Below are 22326 nucleotides of genomic sequence, written 5' to 3'. Positions count from 1 at the left end.
ACTGCTCCTTGTTGCAGAAACAAAAAGTGAGCCTAGTACATTTCCAGCGTTCTGGTGAAAAAAATTGTAGTTCAGGTATCCTGCAATCATTTTCTAAGCTTGCAGGACATACCTATAAACAATTTACTGATCTCCCACCGCACATGATTCTTGGGATAACAACATTTTGCTTGTATATGGTGCTTAATCTGGAGATTTTAAAAAGGCTTTACAAGAATGGGGAAAAAATAACCCCATTATGCATTTGGGTAAATAAAATTTCAGAAATTCAATAAATTCCTAAAGATTGTATAGCTGATATTGGTATCAAAATCTGAATAATACATTATCAAACCACATTGCCTTCACAAGCAAATCACTGCAGAATTTGTTTGACTTTATCAGGGACCTGTGTTTTCTTACGGAAATTATCATCCCCTGCTTTGTATCTTCCTTCAAATCCCACTGCAAGGAAAACCTTTCTATGCACAGATTTTCCCCTTTCAAGCAGAAGAAAGCTCCGCCACCCGAGCAGTACTGTCTGCACCTGTATGCTTGTCATAGAACACACACGTCATGCAACACAGAAAAGGCTACAGGCTGGGCAGGCTGGGCAATGATTGGGAATAAAGAAGAAAAACAGACAGGTTGAGGGAAAAGAGGCATGTGCAGTCATTCTTCAGCCTTCCTGATCATCTAGACCCCACACATATATTCTGATAAACCCAAACTTGTTGGATTGACACAAGGGAAATTTAAGATGTCTTGAGCACAAGAGAAAACAATGAGAGGTGGGGCTACAGACATACCCCAGTGCTGGAGTCCCTACCACTTTCGCACATGTAAAAAAACCCCAAAACAAAACAAAAAACCAAAATCACAGTTTGGATCAAAATTATTTCTTAGGAAACTGTAATTTCATTTTTGCCATGCACAGCTCCTGAGAGATGTGGTTCCCTGAAGTCCAGTTGTTTGAAAAGGATTTCATCAAGGCCAGGTTAACAGGCCACAACTCAATAAAACTCTTTACAGAGCAGTTTAAATGGACTGTATCTCTCCTTCCTCCACAACAAAATCCTGTCCAGAGGAAACTGTTCAGGAATTAGTTTCCTTTCAACTACTTTATAGAAAAGCAACTATGGCAGCTAGAGACACTTTATGGAAGGCACTCCATAAATCCAAACCAATTAGTGCAGAAAATAGGCAAGCAGCATTCGTGTGTACATCCTAAAAACATCCATTAGCACACATCTGGAAACAATAGCAAAATGAACAGATTCAAAAGGCTGCTGACCATCCTGGTGTTGTCTCATCCCCCAAATGCAGCAGCACATCTGTTTATTTCCTTTTAGTGCAATGCATACAAATTCCACATATTAAAAAAAACTTTGCTAAGACTGCAAAGCCAAAAAGTCCCTGTTTCTCATCTTAAGAAAAAGTGACGGAGGGAGGAACGCAGATGCATTTAAGAGAGTTTTGCAGGGGAAACAGCAACAGTGGACACTGATAGGGGTAAAAAAAATAATGAAGGGAAAACCTTCAAAAGCTCAAGGGAAAACATGAGATAGATTCAGCATGGGATAAAGAATTCAAAGAGATCTCAATACTGAAATATCAGCATGACACTTATATTAACAAGTGTAAATTGATATCAAAGAGATCAAACCTTCTCAGCTGAATTCTGACAGATTACCTTTGATTTTAGAAGTCAGCACTAGTGGGAAGCATAGATTCTGAAATATTTAAAATAAATCTCCAGAAATCACGACCCTATGTGATATCAGCCAAATTTCAGATTAACTACTTCTTTCCTTTTTGTTTTATCCTAGCAGTAATTTTTAGGGAAAGGTCCTATGCTCTCTCTTTTGGGCAAGCCTAGGCAGATCACTCACCTTTCCTCACTGTGCTCCTCTGACCTCAGAAGTGGTTAATTAATATTGGCTTTGCATCATTGTATTTCTGATATGAAATTGTTTAAGTTGCTTACATCTCTAAGCTCTGACTTATATTTATGCTAAGCATATGCTCCTACTTTACTAATTTAACTACCAATAATTTTATTATTTATGCTACAGGTTCCTTACAGGTCTTGCCCATGGTGACACAGAAATGAGTGATAACTTGAGAATAAAAGTAAGGAAATACGGTTGCTGATTACTTACCCAGTGTCAAGACTACAAGTGCAAGTGAGATAAAAGCATTTTATACTACTTTTGACTTGCCTTTTCTGAATCAGCTATTTCATCCTAGGCAGGTCTAGTGTGGTGGTGTTCTGGCCATACCCTTTATTATCATAAAAGGCTGTAAGAGCAGTCAGTGACTGCACTACCTTTGTGCATCCACAAATTATTCCCCTAGAAGAAGCCAACTGAGTTGCTTAGGTAGCAGAGAGGTAGACAGATGGTTGAAAAGCTGATCTAAAGGGACAATATGCAAGGAAGCTGAGAGAAGTTGAGATTCTGCTTTGCAACACCAGACACAACAGGACATTCAAGAGGCAGTACCAGTGTCTGAGCTCCAAACTCTCAATGTCTTAACGATGCCAGTAGATACTCACAATGGCTATGGACAAAATGGGACTTTTTACAACAGGAAAAAAGAAAGCCCTCAGACCAGTTTGTTAGTGCAGTTCTTCCTATAGTAATGAATAACAGTCACAGGCAATGACTCCAATAAAAATAAACCATCATTGCATGCACATGTGGCTAGGCTTACTCCCAGAGGAGACATTCAATACTTGCAAAGGAAAGAAATGGAAGGAAAACAAACAAAAGGAGGAGATAGAAATGAAAACCAAGACTCTTTTAAGAATAGAGAAACAGAGGAGTGGACAACTCCAGGAAAGAGGACACCCTCCAAATGTCAAGCCCTGCTATACCTGGCTGGCTTCAGATCTTGTTCTGAAGAGCAATACATATATAAAGGACTTTTTCATAATGCATAATGCCAGGATCTGGGAATCAGGATTCATGAGTTAGGAAGAAAACTTTGCCACTGGTTTATTGAGCAATTACATGAAAATCATGTAGCATTCCCTTGTTTCAGTCCAAAATTAGGCATTGAGATAGACATCTGTAGCAACTTCACTATAATAATTTTCTGCTACGTAGGCATAGCTCCAGAGATACCCTGCTTTCCCCTGCCCAGGGAGTATAGCAGAAGGATCAATAAGCAACAGCTCTGCTATCTGGTTTGTCAAATACTCAGTGGGCTCAATTCCTTCCCCTCTCATAAAAGCAGAACAGGGTCACGTGTTTTGTCTGTGCCTACCCAGGCAGTTACTAGCAACAGATGACCAGTCTGCAATTTGTTTCAGCCATTGCGGTGTGCCAAACACTGGATTTCAAGTGAGAGAGATCAGCATGTAATATGCACTGCCATTTGGACATGGGTTTAGCTTCAGGCACTATAATGAGGAGCTCTGAATATCCTTGGACTGAGTAAACATAACTTCAGTGGAAGGAAACCATCAAAACCTCAAATGAGCATCAAAGACAATCAGACAACAAAAGCAAAACTTTCCAAGGTGAACTGCCCTGATGTGCTCCAGAGCAAAGACTGTCCTGAATGCAATAGGCCAAATCTAACAAAATGCTGCTTTGGCTTAGCTGCCCTCTCCCACACTGTAAACACACCCCTGATCCCTCTAACCCAGAGTGCCTTTTCCTGCCTGGGTATGTAACTTAACAATAACTTCAGTAGCAGGGAACTGTGTTGCCCAGGCAAGCATTGCGTGACTTCAAGTTTTAACCAGAAAAGAAAATGCAATCCCAGATGTTTATCCAAACTGTGTCTGAACTGCTGCAACCTGAACACGGAAGTGCACAAAACCAGGCTGCCTCCAGTATACTTCCACTTAAGCCAGACTTCTGGTGCAAGTTCCCCAGCATGAAATATGGAGTATGCAGGGCCAGTCAGCCCTCTTCTGCTCATGTAACACCAGATTCTGTGAAATTCCTCTTCCCAGAAGCACTTCTGTCTCACTGCCATGTGCCTTATTCCCTGGTTTGTAAAATGAATTTTGTTGTCTTTTCTGTTTCTGAGTCTCTCCTAATTTTCCCAGTGGAGAGTCCTATAGAGGCCAGGAAACTTCACAAGAGCTTGGCTATGATGATTTCCTATGCTATAATACTTTCGAGGCCCAAAGCCCTGGTAATTGTCCAATGTGAAGGGTAATTCAGGAGAAAATGCTTGTAGTTTTTACTAAGCAGGAAAGTGGACAGCCAGCCAGCATGTCCTGGCTACCACTATGAAACAGTACTGAGAAAAGGATCTGAGGATGATGCTGTGGCTGGATAAAGTAGCCGGGTAGCATAAACACAGCCTCCTAGGAGAATTCTCCTATGTGGCAGCTTGTGGTCACTCATCAGACTTATAGCACACTGGTAGTGAGAAGAACAGAAAATAAAGTTCATGTAGCTTTTCAGAGCCTTCCATACTGTTCCATTTGATTTTGGTTCTGGAAATAAGAAAAACGCTGAAGGATACAATTCTTATTTATGACACATATTGGAACACTGCCTCATCCCTGGGATCATGCATCCTGAACTGGGAAGGACTTCCTAAGGGAGTACCAGTACAATAGCACCAGAGCAGTTCTTCTCAGAACACATGGCTGCTTCCACCCAGTCTGCCAGACTTGCCTGGAAGAGACGGCACCAGCGGGGAGGACAGCATAGAAGCTCAGCAGCTGCGCACTTTCTCCTGCACAGAACCACACACTCAGATATGCCATTAGCTCCTCCGCCCACGGCTGCAGAGGTAGGGATCAAAACAGCATCCATCCCTCATCACTGGATGGAGTAAATCAGTTCAGTGTAATTCAACAGCACAACATAAGGAATATCCATTCTTAAGTATGTAATTAGCATATGCATTGCCATCATGATTTATTACTTCTATTATTCTTCAGATCTCTATGAACCTTCTTCATAAGTTTTAGCAACATACTTATCTTCAACAGATATAAAAGTATGCACTAAAAATTCAGCCCTGATGCCTATTTCTAATATGTCTCAAACCTTTATTTAGCCAATCCTCATTCCTTCTTTCACTTTCTTTTGGCTTTCCAGATGATGAAAAAGCTCAACATTATTGTTTATAAATTGAAATAAAATTAATCCATTGTAAAAGAGCACCACCAGTGTGTTCTCCCCATCCTGCATTCACTGGGTTTGGACATCACAAAAAACAACAGTGTCCTTCATACTTCCTTGATGTAAAGGCATAAGCCTAAATTCCCAGACCTGGGTCAAAAAGATTGGGATTCAACCAGGTCCTAGACTACAGCATAAATATTTTTTATCCACACTAGTGGCTGCAAAATGCCTTTGACATGAAACAAACAAAAATCCCTTCCAACTTTTTTGCGTGTTCACTTTGTTCTGTTCCTAAAAGTAAAGTCCCTGGAGACAAACTAACACAACACTGCTAAATTCATATGCAAGAGACAGCAATATTATCTTACGTAAGCCCTCAGCAAAGTGTATTTTAGAGTCCACTGGTCATCACATAACAAAGACAAGAAAAAAATTAGCTAAGAGATCTGTGAGTTAATACATACAGATGCAATGCATGTGCTTTTGGAGTACTGTCATGCTTTACGGGTGTTGAGAAAAGGTGACAGATTTAATTCAAATTTAATTTCAAGCTTTCTACAAGACTCTAGCAAGAACATTATTGGGAGAGATTTTACAAGGAAGTAGAAAACATACTCAAAGAAAGCTTAACAGCCTTATAAATATCAACCTGTATTGCTGAATGTACAACTGTTGAATAACAAAGTCCTAGAAAAATCTTTCCGTAACAACCATGAAATGTTTCAGGAGACTTCGTTCACATTTCTAGAGAGTAGCGGATCCCCACCAGTCCCCACCAGGTAAAGGGAAACATCCTTATTCCAATGCATGGCATAGATGCACTAAAGGCTGGGCAGCCCTTTAGGACCTGAAACATTGCTTTATAACCTGTCAGATCAGAAATTTTTGATGACAACATGTCCCACATAACAATCAGCAGTTAATAAACGTTTTCATGTTGGAGAAGAGGGGAGAGTGGTGGATGCTGTCTACCTTGACTTCAGCAAGGCTTCTGACACCATGTCCCATAACATCCTCTTAGGCAAGCTCAGGAATCGTGGGTTAGGTGAGTGGTCAGTGAGGTGGATTGAGAACTGGCCGGATGGCAGAGCTCAGAAGGTTGTCGTCCATGGCACAGACTCTAGCTGGAGGCCTGTAGCTAGTGGTGTTCCCCTGGGGTCAGTGCTGGGTCCAGTCCTGTTCAACTCACTCATCAGTGACTGGGCATGTGAAGGCACGGAGTCTACCCTCAGCCAGTTTGCTGATGGCACCAACCCGGGAGGAGCGGCCGATACCCCAGCAGGCTGCGCTGCCAGCCAGCCAGAGCTGGGCAGGCTGGAGAGCTGGGCAGAGAGGGACCTCACCAAGTTCAGCGAAGGCCAATGCAGGGTCCTGCACCTGGGGAGGAACAACCCCCCACACCAGTACAGGCTGGGGGTGACCTGCTGGGAGGCAGCTCTGCGGAGAAGGACCTGGGAGTTCGGGTGGGCAGCAAGTTGCCCACGAGCCAGCAGTGTGCCCTGTGGCCAAGAAGGCCAGTGGGACCCTGGGGGGCATTAGGGGCAGCGTGGCCAGCAGCAGGTCGAGGGAGATGATCCTGCCCCGCTGCTCTGCCCTGGGGAGGCCACATCTGGAGTGCTGGGCTCCCAGTTCAAGAGAGACAGGGAACTGCTGGGGACGGTCCAGCAGCGGGCTATGAAGACGATGAGGGGAGTGAAGCATCTCCCTGATGAGGGAAGGCTGAGGGAGCTGGGCCTGTGTAGCCTGGAGAAGGCTGAGAAGGGATCTTACCAATGGCTACAAATATCTTGAGGGCAAGTGTCAAGAGGACGGGGCCAGGCTCTTTTCGGTGGCACCCAGCAACAGGACAAGGGGCAACGGGCACAAACGGCAACACGAGAAGTTCCACCTAAATATGACGAAAAACTTCTTTACTTTGAGGGTGACAGAGCACTGGGACAGGCTGCCCAGAGAGGCTGTGGGGTCTCCTGCTCTGGAGACATTCAGAACCCGCCTGGACACAATCCTGTGCAACCTGCTCTAGGTGAACCTGCTTTAGCAGGGTCCAGAGGTCACTTCCGACCCTGACCATTCTGTGATTCTGTGAGAAGAAGCAGAAGCAAAGATCAGACATAACGGTAACTGTTTTCACAAAATTACTGGGAGTAACATTTACAGCTCTTAGATATTTTCTTGCATGGGCATTATGCTTAAGAAATTCATATTGGTTTGTGTTTATCAGGGATATTAACTACATGTGAACTTTTGAAAAGTTACTTTTATTATGTTCAAAGGACAAAAACATAGCCCTAGCAAAGAAAATGCACAACTGTAGAAAAAAAAAAGATGGAAAAAATCTCTTAACCTCTTCTTTCCTGCAACAGCACCCCAATGGTAACCATTTCTTACAGGGAAATTGTTTAGCTTTTTTTTCTGTATTTAATACCGATTATTTTAGATGAGTAAGAAACTCCTTGGGGTTGGTTTTTTTTGTGTGTGTGCTAAATTACATTTTCATTTTCTATTTTTAACCTGCTCAGTTATTTCAAATGGAGACTGAGACAGCCATTATAAGATCACAAGTGAGAAGTAAGACAAAATGTATAAGAAAGGAGAAAAAATGTAGTTTCCTCTTGGTTTTGATATTGATGTACCACGTCCAGCTGGAAACATCAACACAACTTAAGAGGGGATTAGGTGATTTTCTATCTGTAGCTTGAGATGACTATGGGTACAGAGTTTTTTATTATTATTAGATAGATAAATAAATAGTGATAAGAAGAAAAAGAACTTCACTTGACATACAATGAAGAGCAAACACACAGTTTGGACCAGAAACATCAATTTGCTGCACTGCTGGCTCAGGATTGATAAGGCTTTATTGGCTCAGACTCCAAGCCAAACCTCCTGGATCACTCTCAGCTCTGTACATGGCCAGCTCAGGTGTCTTTGCAACCTAAACTCCACAGCTTCTAGTTCAGTGCTGTGGAGCATGTAAACACCCTGAACTGCAGAGACATCTGCACAGCCAAATTAAGTCAAATAGCAGAAAAAGTCAAGGTTGATTGTTCACTCAGGACTAGTGCAAGAACTTCTGCCAGAGGCTCAGGGCTTACTTGTAGGAAATGACTGATAAGGGAGACCATGAACCACCACTGTGACACAAATGGGAAAGGGCCTTACAAACCCAAGATAAATCAAATGAGCTCTTTCCAGTGGTGAACCTCAATAGTGCCTCATTCACTACACTGCAGCCTAGGTCTGTCACATTTTTTGACAAGTGACCTGGTTAGTTATTTCCATTTAGTGTTGCTCCAATATGAATACTCAAGGAAGAAGACATTCATTAACCAAGCTGCACTTTACAATACATCCTACCAGTATTTAAGAAGTTCAACTTATCCATCAATCACAAGTCTGTCAGAAACACTGAACTTCAACATGAATTGATGAATTTACTGTTTTCTGTTAATATGTATCCAGAGGACACACCTCTCCCTAATCAAAGTACAGCATAAGTACTACATGTGAGAGCTGGAAATAGGATGGCTCAGGTAGCTATCGATACTGCCTTTTACCTTTTAGTCACAGGTATCTTCCAATGTTTCCACAATGTAAGTATAATACACTACCATCTCCTGGACACATTCTTTCCATTCAGGATTGAGCAGATGTCCTAAAATTCCATCATATTTTTTCAACAGTTACAACATCCAGTTCAGGGGAAGATAATATTGTGAAAATTACATGGTTTATTATCTTCTTGAGGCAATACGATGGGTAGACATGATAAAGTTGGCCAGGCAGCTCCCAACAGGTCACCAACATTGGAGACCATGAAAACCCACTCCATTATAAGGTGTCATCCATCTCAGGCAGTGGTCTGTCAACATTGTTTTTATTCTTTAAAGTGGGTCAGTAGTCTGTATTCAGTTTCTGAGCAGTTAAGAGGGTTTCTTTTTTTTTTTCAGCCTGTTTTTACATCACAGCCAAGGGCACTGATACCATAGACAGGAATTACAGAGATCAAAGATCAAAAGGTCTGCGTAGAGCAAACCCCTCTAGACTAATTGATCCTACCCAGGGTAGATATGTTGATAAGGCTGAACCAAAGAAAACACAAAATATTCTGTACAGCAGATTTTGAACGCCACTCACTGGCTGTCATTCTGCTGTGTTGTCAATCTAGAACAGTTCAATGACGTTAGATTCATAAAACAAGAAAAAATTCAAGTTCAAAGTATAATATCCTAGCTATACAAACTCCTGAGATGATTCTCCCTTATTATGTTTAGAGCATCACAAAAGTTGTAATGGCTGAACATGGGGATCACATCTGATCCCTACCTCTTCACAGAAGATGCAATGCATTTTGCCCGCTGAGGTCAATATGTCAAAGTTTGTCTGGTTTTAAAACTTTATCTGAGGTTTATTTTTTTTACCAGTGCAGCTCAAACTTGTTGCTATGTCAATAAACATATTCTATCTAGCACAGACCTCACCTGGGAAGAAAGTAAGTAGAAAGAGAAGAGAGAAGAAGAAAGTAGGTTGAACATAAATGTTCAGGCCGTATACAGTATTCCAGAGATGTCCCCAGTGCCTTTCCACAATGGTATCAACACTTTTCTCTTTCCTTTGAAAATAGCTTGCCTAGTCTATTCTAGGATAGCACAGACCCTTGTCATGATTACATTACACTGCTGAATTAGGTTTTTTGTGATAAACTAGACCACTCCAATATTAGCTTCATTTTCAGCATGTATGCTCCTTATGTAAAGCAGAAATTCATCTGTAATGCTGAATATTATTTTACAGATTATTTCTATTATCAATCTTATATTCCACTGTATTTTCACTACTTAAGGTTGTCCAGTTCTTTCATAATGATACCCTGATCTTTTTCACTATGAAGAATGCCTTCAAGCTTTAAGTATACCATATTCCAAGACAGACTTTGCTGAACTTTTCTAAATAATAAATACTTAAAATTTGAGTTAGGCATTTTAATTCGTTTGTTTTCAATTACAAAGAAGAAAAAAAGGACAGAAAAAGAGAGGATCTGGTAGAAGACAGGAGGCAGTGGGATTTGCCAAGGCATTCCAAAGATAAACAACTTTGGACATTGCCATTCTGATGTGAGGAGCAATGACACTTTAGATATTGATGAGACAATCTGCCCTAGGTTAATTCCACTCTGTTTTGAAGGGAAAACTCACTCTGAAGTCCAATCAAAATCAGAAAAGTGATTCTGTATAAACAGGATGGGAATTTGTGTTCATTCCCACTCTGCAAAGGGGCTTAAGCTTACAAACAGAGCATTTTTCATACAATTCAGACCAGAGACTGAAAGTCATATCTGGTTCTTTCTCTCTGCCATTTTTATGCTGTTTTAGTGAACTGTAAATACAGTGTTTGTAAAGGGTGTTGGATTAAGTGTCACAGACTGAAGTTCTCAGTTTATATTCAGAACAGATTTTGTTATAGAAATCTGAGCCCTCCTATCCTGATCTCTAAGTGGTTCCCCATAAAGAACAGGAGACATAGCCCCGATTTCTGAGAATTACTATCTGATTAACATGAAGGTGCACAACTACCAATTAGACCACGGCAAAAGGCCTTCTCCTCAGTTACAGAACTGAGTAAATATGTAAAAATTAAAACAGCAGTGTCACTGTGACTAAGTAGGTCTCACCAAAGTAACAAACCTATTTTCTGTGGTATGTTTGGAAGAGGACCAAAAAAAAAAAAGAAGTTGATAATACTAGAAATGAAGATGTTGCATTAACCAATATGGAAGATAAGAGGCTGGACAAGCATTTTAATCATCTAAAAATTTAAGTGCTAGCTACTGACTTTGTTGGAAACTTGCAGCTTGGAACAGTTCTGATGTCTGCAAAGAGGAGACATAGGAATGCAAAGTGGCTTCTAGAGCAGAGGCTTAGAAAAATCAGCTGTGGTATCAACAGAAACTGGAAACAAGGAAGCAGAGAGAGAGTTTTGCCATAAAGGTCAAGCCACAGCCTCAGTTTCATTAACCTTTTATTAATGGTGAACACTGCTGAAGTAAAGTTTATGGCATGCTAAGGAGAAACACTCAGGAGAGAAGTCAGTGACCACAGTTAAAACCAGTTCAGTGGGTGAGTTAATCTACAGAGTAAACTGGAGAGGGGAGATGGAGTACCTTCACAGCTGAGGAACTACATACTAAAAGGAAGTACAAAGGCTTCTTAAGTGCCTGAAACAGAGGCAGTAAAGGTTGAGCAAGATCAACCTTAGTGGCACATAAGTGGCAGTGAAGAGATTCCAGCTCTGCTCCCAGCTGCAAAGGATTTACTCTGGCCAGTTACTTACTTATGCCTCAGTTTCCTCGGTTATTAGCACCCAGCACAGGCATTGCAGAGATCAGTCAGTAAATGGATAGTAATTTGAAAATATAGTATAAGATGGTTAACGTGTAACTGGTGCAGGTTAGCAGCAACCAAAGAGTCTCCTCTGAGAGCTGACTGGCCTATCAGTCAAGGATAACTAACAGAAAGTAGCCACCTCTGCCACCAGTCTTGGTAGAAAGACTTGGTATAACTTAGTGACTGACTTTGCCTCTCTGCCTCAGAGATGTTCCTCCTTCTCTGTTTAGGGTACTTTGAACTACAGATTTATGAGTTTGAAGTTTGCAAACCTGCTGCTGTATTTTGTCATTAATAATCTGACATCAGAATAATCTTCATTAAGAAAACTCGCAATGCTTATTCAAAAAAGGACAGACAAAAAGATGAACTAAAGGTTTTCTTTTCCATTTTATCTAGGGTCCTTTCATTTCTATTTAGGTTCATAGATAACAAATTGATTAGTGTTATATAAGCACCTGAGTAAATGACTTCTTGTTTAAGAATGATGGAAACATTTTTCTCTGTATAAAAGCGTCCTGTTAAGAGGAGAAGGCCATAAATCCAGTCCCACTTAATGCAGACAGGGCTACAGTGATGTTTATATTTTATGACCATCCCCCACTAGTCCATTAAGAAGGAAGCTTACTGCAAACAGAGACATGAACAAACACGCAAGTCAGGAAAGTGAGTGACCTAGTGATGTTTGAGCTCCAAATACTTGTTAATGAACTGTCTCTATTTCTATGGCATCCTTTCATTTGGCACTTTTGCTGGATTAAGTCAGCATCACACTGTGTCGATAATAATCTGTTTATGCTGGGGTTGTGCATTGTGTCCAGTTTCATCCTGTTCACATGCAACTCAAGTTCATATTGCTGCTTATGCTTGTATACGATCTGTGGACAAGCAAAAGATTTCTGTCATAAGGGTTATCAGTCTAGAGGCTTTTTAATCAGAGAAAACCCGTGAGTTTCTTATTTCTGTATTTTAAAGGATGTGGTTTGTACACATGCATAGAAATTTGAGGCTATAACAACCTTTCATTGTGTCTGGATTAAAAGTATTCAAATAATAGCAGAGGTGATGCAGAAGTCTCTGAAGTAAACTGTGTTGCCTAGAAAAAAGCACTTATTTAAATGGAAGGGTTTGCACAACTCAAATACATGTTCCTACAGTCTTTCCACAGCTATTTCTTCAAAAGCAGCATACTCCGTAATGGAGAACCTGAAAAAAACTACTTTCTTGCAGAATTTCATATCCCTTGCATGACTCCGTACCATCATTCTTGTCTTACAAAAAAAAAAAAAAAATAACCCCCATCTATCTTCGTGTTTTCACAGAGCTGATTTTCCATATGATAAGCACATTATATAATAAGATGGCTTAGAACAGATACACAGTTTACATCACTTCCATTTTGAAACAACCCGATAGCCAAATCCCTTCTCTGTCACTGCTTACTGGACCTCATTATCCACTGCCATCTGCAGATCTTCTCATGTCTAAACACTTGAAAAAAAGTATTGTACTGTGTACATAATCTGCATTACTGTACAATGCACATGATTCATGTAGCATATAGAGACAGGTTTTCCCAACATGGACTGCAGCTGTTAAATGGCACTCCATTTGTCTTAATACTTCTGCTAAAAACCCACACACAGAGCTTTCCTCTGTACTTGTTTAGGATACCAGGACTTCTCTTTCTGCATCCCCCCAAATTCTAGCTCAGCAGACAACAATGTAAAGAGCAATGCTTCCTGCCTCACAGGTAAAAATGGGCAACCTTCACACATCTTCGGTCACTTCCTTTGGCCGCTCACTGATTTCACTGTCCCGTTCTCTATAGGCTCTTTCTTGCCCTACTGTGTCAAAGACTGAACTAGATGAAAAGCTTTCTGTCTGCATTTCTCAGCACCAGTAACTATCTCCATCCTCCTCATCTGACTCCAAAACCGTGTTTAAGACTATCAAAAATACATTTTTCCATTGCATTTTCTTCTTCATCATCATCTTTACTAGGTAGCTATAACTGCTACAAAGTTAATAGAAGAAAACACATCCATGCTGTTTACAAAATAAAACCAGGATAACATTTCCAAGTTTCATTACTGTACTTGCTATCCTCCAGATTACTAAATCAGAATTTAGAAGTGTTAATCCCAGATAGCAGTACTTGGTATAAGTTTCTTCTCCATAGCCTACTTGCTTTGTTTGAAATTGGTTTATTTGCTTCCCTTTTTTATGGATGAAAACCTTACCTGGTGTTAATCTTTAAAACGGGACAGCTATCCAACAGCTACAGAGTACACATAACAACTACCTCCAATGTTTTACAGGGAGAGAGAAATCTGGTCTCACTTATGCTCTGAAGCCATCATGACTGCAACAAGTTACATTATTTCTATTTTTAATATAACTTCGCAATGACTGGTACAGTAACAGCCAAACATCTGCAGAATTTGAAAGAACTGCTTCACTAAAATTATAATAAATTTAAGATAAAGGATCATGGCAATTGGCCTTAGCAAGTCACATAAACATAAAGCTTCATCCCCACTACCCTTGGCTCTCTCCCAGCCCTTCCCCACTCCAGCGAGTATCATGGTTACTTCACCATTGCAACTTTGGAATGCTTATTCAGGGTCTATTCATATGATACTAAGCAGAGCAAGACAAAACAGCTGGTCTGTAACCAAGGACACAACAAAAGTTATGCCTGGCATTAATCTGAATGAGAGAAGAGGTTTTTGTTTTATTGTTTTTTCAAGAATGAGTCACCATATACTTAAGTATTCAAAACACTTCACCTGAAGAAGGAAAATTGCAGCACGACAAGTCACCTGCCATGGCCTGAAAGCTCCAGCCCATACCTCAATCCTAAGACCAGTTGTTCTCTGGGTACCCAGCCCCCTGAGCTGGAAGACAGGGACAAGGAGCAGAATGAAGCCCCCATAATCCAAAGGGAAAAGGTCAGTGACCTGCTACACCACTTAGACACACACAAGTCAATAGGGCCTGGTGGGATCCACCCAAGGGCACAGAAGGAGCTGGCAGAGGAGCTCACGAAGCTGTTCTCCATCATTTATCAGCAGTCCTGGCTAACTGGGGAGGTCCCAGAGGACTGGAGGTCTGCCAATGTGACATCCATCTACAAGAAGGACCAGAAAGAGGATCTGGGGAACTACAGGCCTGTCAGCCTGACCTCGGTGCCAGGGAAGGTTATGGAGCAGATCAGCCTGAGCGCCGTCACACAGCATGTGCAGGAGAACCAGGGGGTCAGGCCCAGCCAGTGTGGGTTTAGGAAAAGCAGGTCCTGCCTGACGGAACTGATCTCCTTCTGTGACAAGGTGACCTGATTAGTGGATGAGGGAAAGGCTGTAGGTGTTGTCTGCCTGGACTTCAGTAAAGCCTTTGGCACCATCTCCCACAGCTTCCTCCTGGAGACACTGGCTGCTCACGGCTTGGGCGGGTGTACCCTGCGCTGCGTAAAAAGCTGCTGGACGGCCGGGCCCAATGAGTGGTGGTGGATGGAGTTACACCCAGCTGGTGCCCGGTCACAAGTGGTGTTCCCCAGGGCTCAGTGCTGGGGCCAGCTCTGTTTAGTATCTTTATCGACGATCTGGACGAGGGGATCGAGTGCACCCTCAGCCAGTTTGCAGGCGACACCGAGCTGGGGGGAGTGTTGACCTGCTGGAGGGCAGGCAGGCTCTGCAGGGGCATCCGGGCAGGCTGGACCCGTGGGCCGAGGCCGGTTGTACCAGGTTCAACAAGGAGAAGTGCCGGGTCCTGCACATGGGTCACACCAGCCCCACACAGCACTACGGGCTGGGGGCAGAGCGGCTGGAAAGTGCCTGGGGGAAAAGGGCCTGGGGGTGCTGGCTGACGGCCGGCTGAACGTGGGCCAGCAGCGTGCCCAGGTGGCCAAGAGCATCCTGGCTTGTATCAGAAATACTGTGGCCAGCAGGACAAGGGAGTGATCGTCCCCCTGTATTGGGCACTGGTGGGGTTGCACCTCAAACACTGTGTTGAGTTTTGGGCCCCTCAGTGCAAGAGGGACATTTTGGTGCTGGAGTGTGTCCAGAGAAGGGCAACGGAGCTGGTGAAGGGTCTGGAGCACAAGTCTTATGAGGAGCTGCTGAGGGAACTGGGGTTGTTTAGTCCAAAGAAAAGGAGGCTCCAGGGAGACCTTATCACTCTCTACAACTGCCTGAAAGGAAGCTGTAGGCAGGTGGGTGTTTGTCTCTTCTCCCATGTTACAAGTGACAGGACAAGAGGAAAGGGCCTCAAGTGATGTCAGGGGAGATTTACACTGGATATTAGGAAAAAATTCTTCACTGAAAAGGTGGTCAAGCATTGGAACAGGCTGCACCCCGTAGAACCACCATCCCTGGAGGTATTCAAAAAACGCGTAGATGTGCTGCTTAGGGACATGTTTTAGTGATGGACTTGGCCAGTCCTGAGTTAACAGTTGGACTTGGTGATCTTAAAGATCCTTTTCAATCTAAATGATTTCTTGAAAATACCACAAGAAAACACTGATTTGTTATAAAGTAACACCTCTATGTGTACTTCCTATGTGAGAATTTCAAAACATGTTACAGACATTAACACAATACTATGAGTCTCACAAATCCCTTGAAAACTATAAAACACACCAGGCCTGTACAAGTGGCCATACCAGACCTGGCCAGTGTCTCACTTAATCCAGTACCCTGTGTTCAACAGACAAGAATAAAATGTTAAATATAGTATGTAAACATATTAAACCCTACCATGCTGTCCCCCAAAGGCAGGAGCATACATGAAAACAGTAACCTTGAAGCCTGCTGACTCCAGTTCAGGAAAGAAGGATAGTTATACACACAGGGGTAACTGAGGAGTCTGACAGTTTCTAGCGCAGCCCCGCCGGTTTTAGCCCAAACTCAAAGGGTCTGCATGTTTCTGTGTGGATTTCAGGAGAACAATGTCATGGTTAACGACTTACAAGAATGCTCAGGGAGAACCAAGTATCAGTATCCATAAAGATAACAGGAAATTTCCTTCATTAACCCATTTGTGTGAAACAACTTTACCCACATTCTCTCAAGCTCTTATGCCACCGTGCTCCTGTGGAAGTCATGCAGCTCAGTCCCACCTCAGAAGTTAAGAGACTCCTACTGTTGTCCATGCTTGTGGGTTTTAGCGGCATAAGGAATTTAAATGCAGACTGGAAACCTCCTTCTGCCCTCCCCCATTGGCACTGCTTCTGGAGGAAACAAAAACCAGAACACTGGCTTCTACAAGGGGGCAAAAGAGGAAAGTACATCTGTTTGTTCAGAAAACTGTTCCTATCCAAGCAATAAAGCAAACTTAATTGATTTTAAGGCAGGCAGGATGTCCAGAAATTTCATTACTTTGCTGAGTTGGCTGCTCTTATTAATGTTCAGCAGACATACGGAGGGTGGGGTGGAAAAAGGGATAGTTGGCTGAAAAAATGTCTGCTGGACAAACAAAATGAAGGAATCTTTTACCTAATATACATAAAAAATCCTGTGTAGGAATTCTGTGTTTAATTTCCCTAGGTTTGTTGCATACTCTTTCTGCCACCTGCTGCCCTGGCATTCCCCAAAGTTGCATGAACAGTGACTTATGTCCCCGAGTTTTCCCAGAAATTAATACCGCATGACTGAGAACAAGTACCTAGCAGCCCAGTGGCCTGGCCTGTTCAGAAGATACAATGGTTCTGGAAAGCTACTTGCCTGAATCCTCCTTAACTATTACATTATCACTTCACGTTTTGAAGAATACCACCCTTGGGCCTCATGGCCCAGTGCATCTCAAGAGATTGCTTTCTCTCTTGATGGGTTGGATTTCCCACAGAAGATCAGCACACTGCCTCTACTACCATGGAAGTGGGATGTAAAGGAAGATCCCCCAGACTGTCACCATTGCCCCAGCTCCTCCAGGGAAAGAAGGAGAGAAAGAAGAGCCAGGAAGAGCATCTTCAGGAGGTCAAGTGACTGAAGAAAGAAAAAATTGTGTCCGCTGTGCAAGTCAGAACAAAACACAGGTTACTGTTTCAAAAGTATTGATTCTGCAGGGTTACAAATTGTGAAAAGCAGGGAAAACTTGGTTTTCCACTACTTTTTACCCAAATCTTTGGAACAACTGTGTGCTTTGAGTAATTTCCTGAGGCAGAATTTCACTTTAATACCAAGACTACACAGATAATCACAGGCCTTTTTTCTCTTTTTTTAATAAAGTAATATAAGAATTTGTAAAAGTGATTACTGACTTGGGAATTTTTGGACCTCCAAGTTAAGCTTCCTTAAGAAGTGTTGGTTTTCAAAGCACTGATATTCAACACGTGCTGGCAGAACCACCTCACGATGACTGAAATGGCATCTCAAGAACTGAGGCACCTTTATTCACAATTCATTTCTGAAAGTGGGTATAAAGCAATTATAAAAGAACATATGTGTGTAAAACTACAGTAATTTAATCAATACACTGCTGCTACAGGTAGGGTAATTCCAGATGCCTTCCTCTAACTGGAAACTGCACGTCTAGCTGAAAGATTTCTATGACTTTAAGGAAAGAGAATTTATCTTAAAAAAGGACACAGATTAACAGCAACAGGAAAATACTTACAGGATATTATGAACATATCCCATTTCATTTATGAACTTCACCAACATATCACTATTTATATCACACTTCTGTTTCAAATTAATTTGATTTTAATAATATATACTGATGTTTACTTCAAGGGTTTTTTTCCTTACTGTAGATTTAGTTCTTCTGATTAATTAAAACAGAATGAGCCCATGGCTTCATATGCAAGCAATGCAGCACACATAAACCCAGTTAGGAACAGAGCAAAATTCTACTGTTTGTTAATTGGATCGTGACATATTTTTTATAATGGAATTTTAAAGGCTTGAAAACACCATTTCATATACTTGTGATCTATTACTTCTCAAACAGAATCAGGAAAAACTACATTTAATACCTGAATGTTCTTTAGGAAAACTGCTCCCTCCTTCCTCCAGCAGAAGAATGCTCTTAATCCTTTTTAGCCGACTTTGTGCAACATGAAGTAGCACAGAGCCCAGTTTCTGCCCTTTTCCCTTTGCCAACTCCACCTCTCATGTATCTCCAAAGCAATCCAGGAAATTTGTGAATAGCTTTGTATTCTGCACATACATGTAGAAAAGGAGAACTCATTACAGACCAGAGTAAGAAGCAGAACATAGATAACTTAGAAGAACAGCAGCAGTAAGAGTATGTTTCTATGCAAATGTGCATGGTCTTTAGAAGCGAGTCCAAAAGATGCCTTTTCTACCTGCATTTGACACACTTAACCTGCTACCTTAGAGCCCAGAGGACTACCACCGCTTCACAGTGCCCACCACTTGCAAGAACGGAAGTGCCATTCTTATAATTTTACTTCTAAAAAGCAGAATAAAACAGGATGGCTTCCTTTCCCTCTGGCTCTAAAGTCTGGAACCTGAAAGTGAGAAACCTCACGTTGTGGCAGTAAAATCAGGAGCACCAATTTGAACACATGTGGGTAGTAATGCTACAGGAGTAAGATGGTACAAATTTTGCATAGCAATTTTTCTGACAGCTCTCTACTTTAATGGGCAGAAAATCAATAACATTAAGGCTGAGGGTCACAGCCTCCGGAAAGAGTTACATGAATGCAAAAACAGAACAGACAAAGCCAAAAGAGATTATAACTGCAGATATCCCAAGGGACAGATGAAATCATGGGTTGTTTTTTTTAAAAAAAATTACTCCCTCAATCATACCCCAAATGTCTTGCTTCCTAGTTTTTCACAGTTTTTTTTTTAAATTAAGAGGTGAAGATTGCAGTCAAAACTGTTACTGCATTTCACTCAAAAGCATGAAGTCTCTTAGTGAAAAGGGTAAGCATTCTCCTTTTTGCAGGCATACTTATGGAAAATTGCTTCTGCTCAAAGTTAAGCTTGCTGGTGCAGGCAGCAAGCCTCCCCTTATAAACAGTACCTGCAGAACATAGAGTGCTCCCTGTCCTAAAAGCCACAGCCGAAATTTGGCAGAAAGAGTGGAAAGGACAACAGCAAAACAATCGTAGCAGTGAAAGGGCTAGCTTCCTACTCCCGCCCCAAAATCCTTGCGCAGGAAAGTACTTTAAGGATTACCCTTCATCTCCACAACATGAAATGCACTAAAAGCTCAAGGAACTTGTATGCCTGTGCCAACAGGCCAATGCTAGGTCCTGTGACTCAGATAAAACCACCCTAACACACGAAGGTACTGCAGGACTGATCATCCCTGAAAAACAAAGGATACTGACTGCCCTCCACCCCAAAGAAGCAACTGGCTGCAGAATGCCAGGTTCTCATAGGTGGCATAACCACAGAGGCTGAAGGACACAGTTAGCCCATCTGACTGAGCACTACTCGCGTAGCTTTATTTAAATTCTCTTTGTTGTTAAGTTCTCACCTGTCTTGTTGGAAAGTCAAGATATTGTAGTATGAGCCTGGTGTTGACACTGTGACTCCATGTGTTGCCAAGGGCTGCTGTCACACAACCAGATTCCCTCTTCTCATTTCCAGAAGCTCCTGAAGATAAATATGAAAGAAATTGCATCAAGATTGTGCCACAGAGAAGGGTTCAGCCCGGAAATATTAATTGGCCATCTCAAATCATTCCATAAGCTAGGTAATCACAACTGGTATGTAACAGATGGCACTATCACATTAATTTCCTACCTTCCCAATGTATTTATACAACTGCAGTGTGAGCTCTCACCCCTCGTGACACCTAGACAAAGTGCCAAGAATTAAGGATTCCTTCCAAAGTAGTATCCACCTTCCTGAAGAGACCAGTACATTTCCTAAATATGTGTAGGTTCACCATCCATGGGGAACACGTGCCTTTTCTTCTTTTCTTAGATATTCTATCCCCAAGCAAACCAGCTTTCTATGGGCACAGAGGAGAGGGAAGCAGGCCAGCAGAGTGACAGTGTAGAGTAACAAAAAGGGAAGCTAAAGGAGCAGAATAGGATGCCACAATATCCAGATCTAAAAATCAGAACAGTGCTTCATGCCATCAGGCATCCTACACATTTTCTAAGATTTGAAAAGAAGGGAGCCCCTTAGCTGTAAATACCATTCCGGTGTCTTTGAAATGGGAGAAAATTTATATAACCCTGAAGGAAAATGTATTTTGCTGCAATCAGCAATGACAACATAAAGAAGTGTTTCCAGTAATGCCACATGATCCAGTTTTCTGAACTATTGCTTAACCTGAGCTTTCTCATATTAAAACCGGAGACCCATACATACACACACATATACATATGCAGGCAGGTAGGTGCCCAAGACCTTCATCTCTGCTTACGACAAGTTCTGTGCAAGATGAACAGATAGATGGATGACTTGTTTGTACCTCAAATGACACTTCAAGAACAGAGCAAGCCAGACACATCAAAGAAATTCAGAAACAAAATCCCAATTGTTATGTGGGTATAAATGATCATGTGCAAGTTGAAAATTGAACTGTTTGAGGCAGACAGTCCATACTGTTAAAAAGCCATGAGTGAATGACAGATAGAAAGTTAGATTTAAAGTCAGGGAACTTCCTGTCATCTCTCAGGCAACAAAACTGATTCCCCAGGACAGTCACGAAATCCTTGTCAACTAAGTCAATTAAACTTAGACCAGACACTTACTCTGCAATGCAAACTTCAGAGAAGCCTTCTGTTTCTGTCAAAATGATCAGTAATGCAACAGTTAATGTTGAAACTTAAATTATAAGTACTAGGTTTCAGAAGCAATATTGTACTGAGATGACACAGTCATCTCATGGCCCAGCAGAGCTTCTGGAAGATTCAGGTTTAAAACTCTTCATTGCTTTTACGTGTGCAAGGTTGTAGGTTTGCCACTTTCCCTCCCCCCGCAACTATTCAGTGAAGAAACATGATTTCTTCATCCACGGAAGCTTTTCTTTTGGAAAATTATCCAGTAAAAGGTAAGGCCAAAAGTGGTGGCATGCAGTAATAATCATTATTTGTATCACTGCCGGTAGCTTGCAAGCAATGAGAAGGACACCTTATTAGACTGCATTAGACCAAACAGAGCAGCAGGCTGGAGAGAAGGGCCTGGAATGACTGCAGTGTGGTACAGGACTCAGCTGAAGACCCCAAACCTCCCACATGCTGCCCAGATACCAATACAGGTACCAATACCCAGATACAGGTCAAGAGGAAAGGGCCTCAAGTGATGCCAGGAGAGATTTACATTGGATATTAGGAAAAATTTCGTCATTGAAAGGGTGGTCAAGCATTGGAACAGGCTGCCCAGGGAGGTGGTGGAATCACCATCCCTGGAGGTATTTAAAAAACGTGTAGATGTGCTGCTTAGGGACATGGTTTAGTGATGGACTTGGCAGTCCTGGGTTAACAGCTGGATTTGGAGATCTTAAAGATCCTTTCCAACCTAAATGATTCTATGATTCTGTGATAATAAAACATCATTACTGTTCAAAGAGGCTAAGGGAGAATAAATGACATTCAAGCAGCTTTAAAGTTTTGTAATACTCTCTTTGTCATGTGCCATAAGCTGCGAGTTCCTCCTGTAGTCAACATCATCCTTCTTTCCCACCTGCTAGAAATAGGTAGGAATCACAAAATTCAAGTAAGGCAGCTAAGTTTGAGTTCTGGTGGGTGTGGAGGTGTTTCCCTCACAGCTGCTGTAAGTGCACCCCTGTATGCAGCTGGAAGCCACTGCTCCAAACCACCAAGAAGCAATTCCCCCACTGCTGCTTGGGGGCCTCTGACTACAGACAAAAAGCCCAGATGTTCCAGAAGTAACTGCTGTTAGGAGAAGTCAGCCACAAAATTCACATCCAAA

At 42.0% G+C, this 22326-nt stretch overlaps 1 protein-coding gene across 9 annotated transcripts in view; it reads right to left on the bottom strand.

Annotated features, from left to right (window-relative positions):
• The window catches only part of RAD51B (RAD51 paralog B), a 428405-nt gene that overhangs the window by 170611 nt on the left and 235468 nt on the right, over positions 1-22326 (bottom strand). For all 9 annotated transcript variants that reach the window (XR_008745483.1, XR_008745484.1, XR_008745485.1 and 6 more), the window contains one exon: positions 19916-20034. Coding sequence is in view for 5 of the 9 variants with exons in the window: in XM_055793907.1 (XP_055649882.1) it covers positions 19916-20034 (119 nt within the window). In the remaining 4 variants the exon portion in view is untranslated. Of the gene's footprint in view, positions 1-19915; positions 20035-22326 lie in introns of those variants that run through there.

This window comes from Falco peregrinus, chromosome 1 (assembly GCF_023634155.1).
Source record: "Falco peregrinus isolate bFalPer1 chromosome 1, bFalPer1.pri, whole genome shotgun sequence".
In the NCBI taxonomy this organism is placed as follows: domain Eukaryota; kingdom Metazoa; phylum Chordata; class Aves; order Falconiformes; family Falconidae; genus Falco; species Falco peregrinus.
The sequence above is the reverse complement of the archived record's forward strand: the minus strand, read 5'-3'. Positions and strand labels throughout refer to the sequence as shown.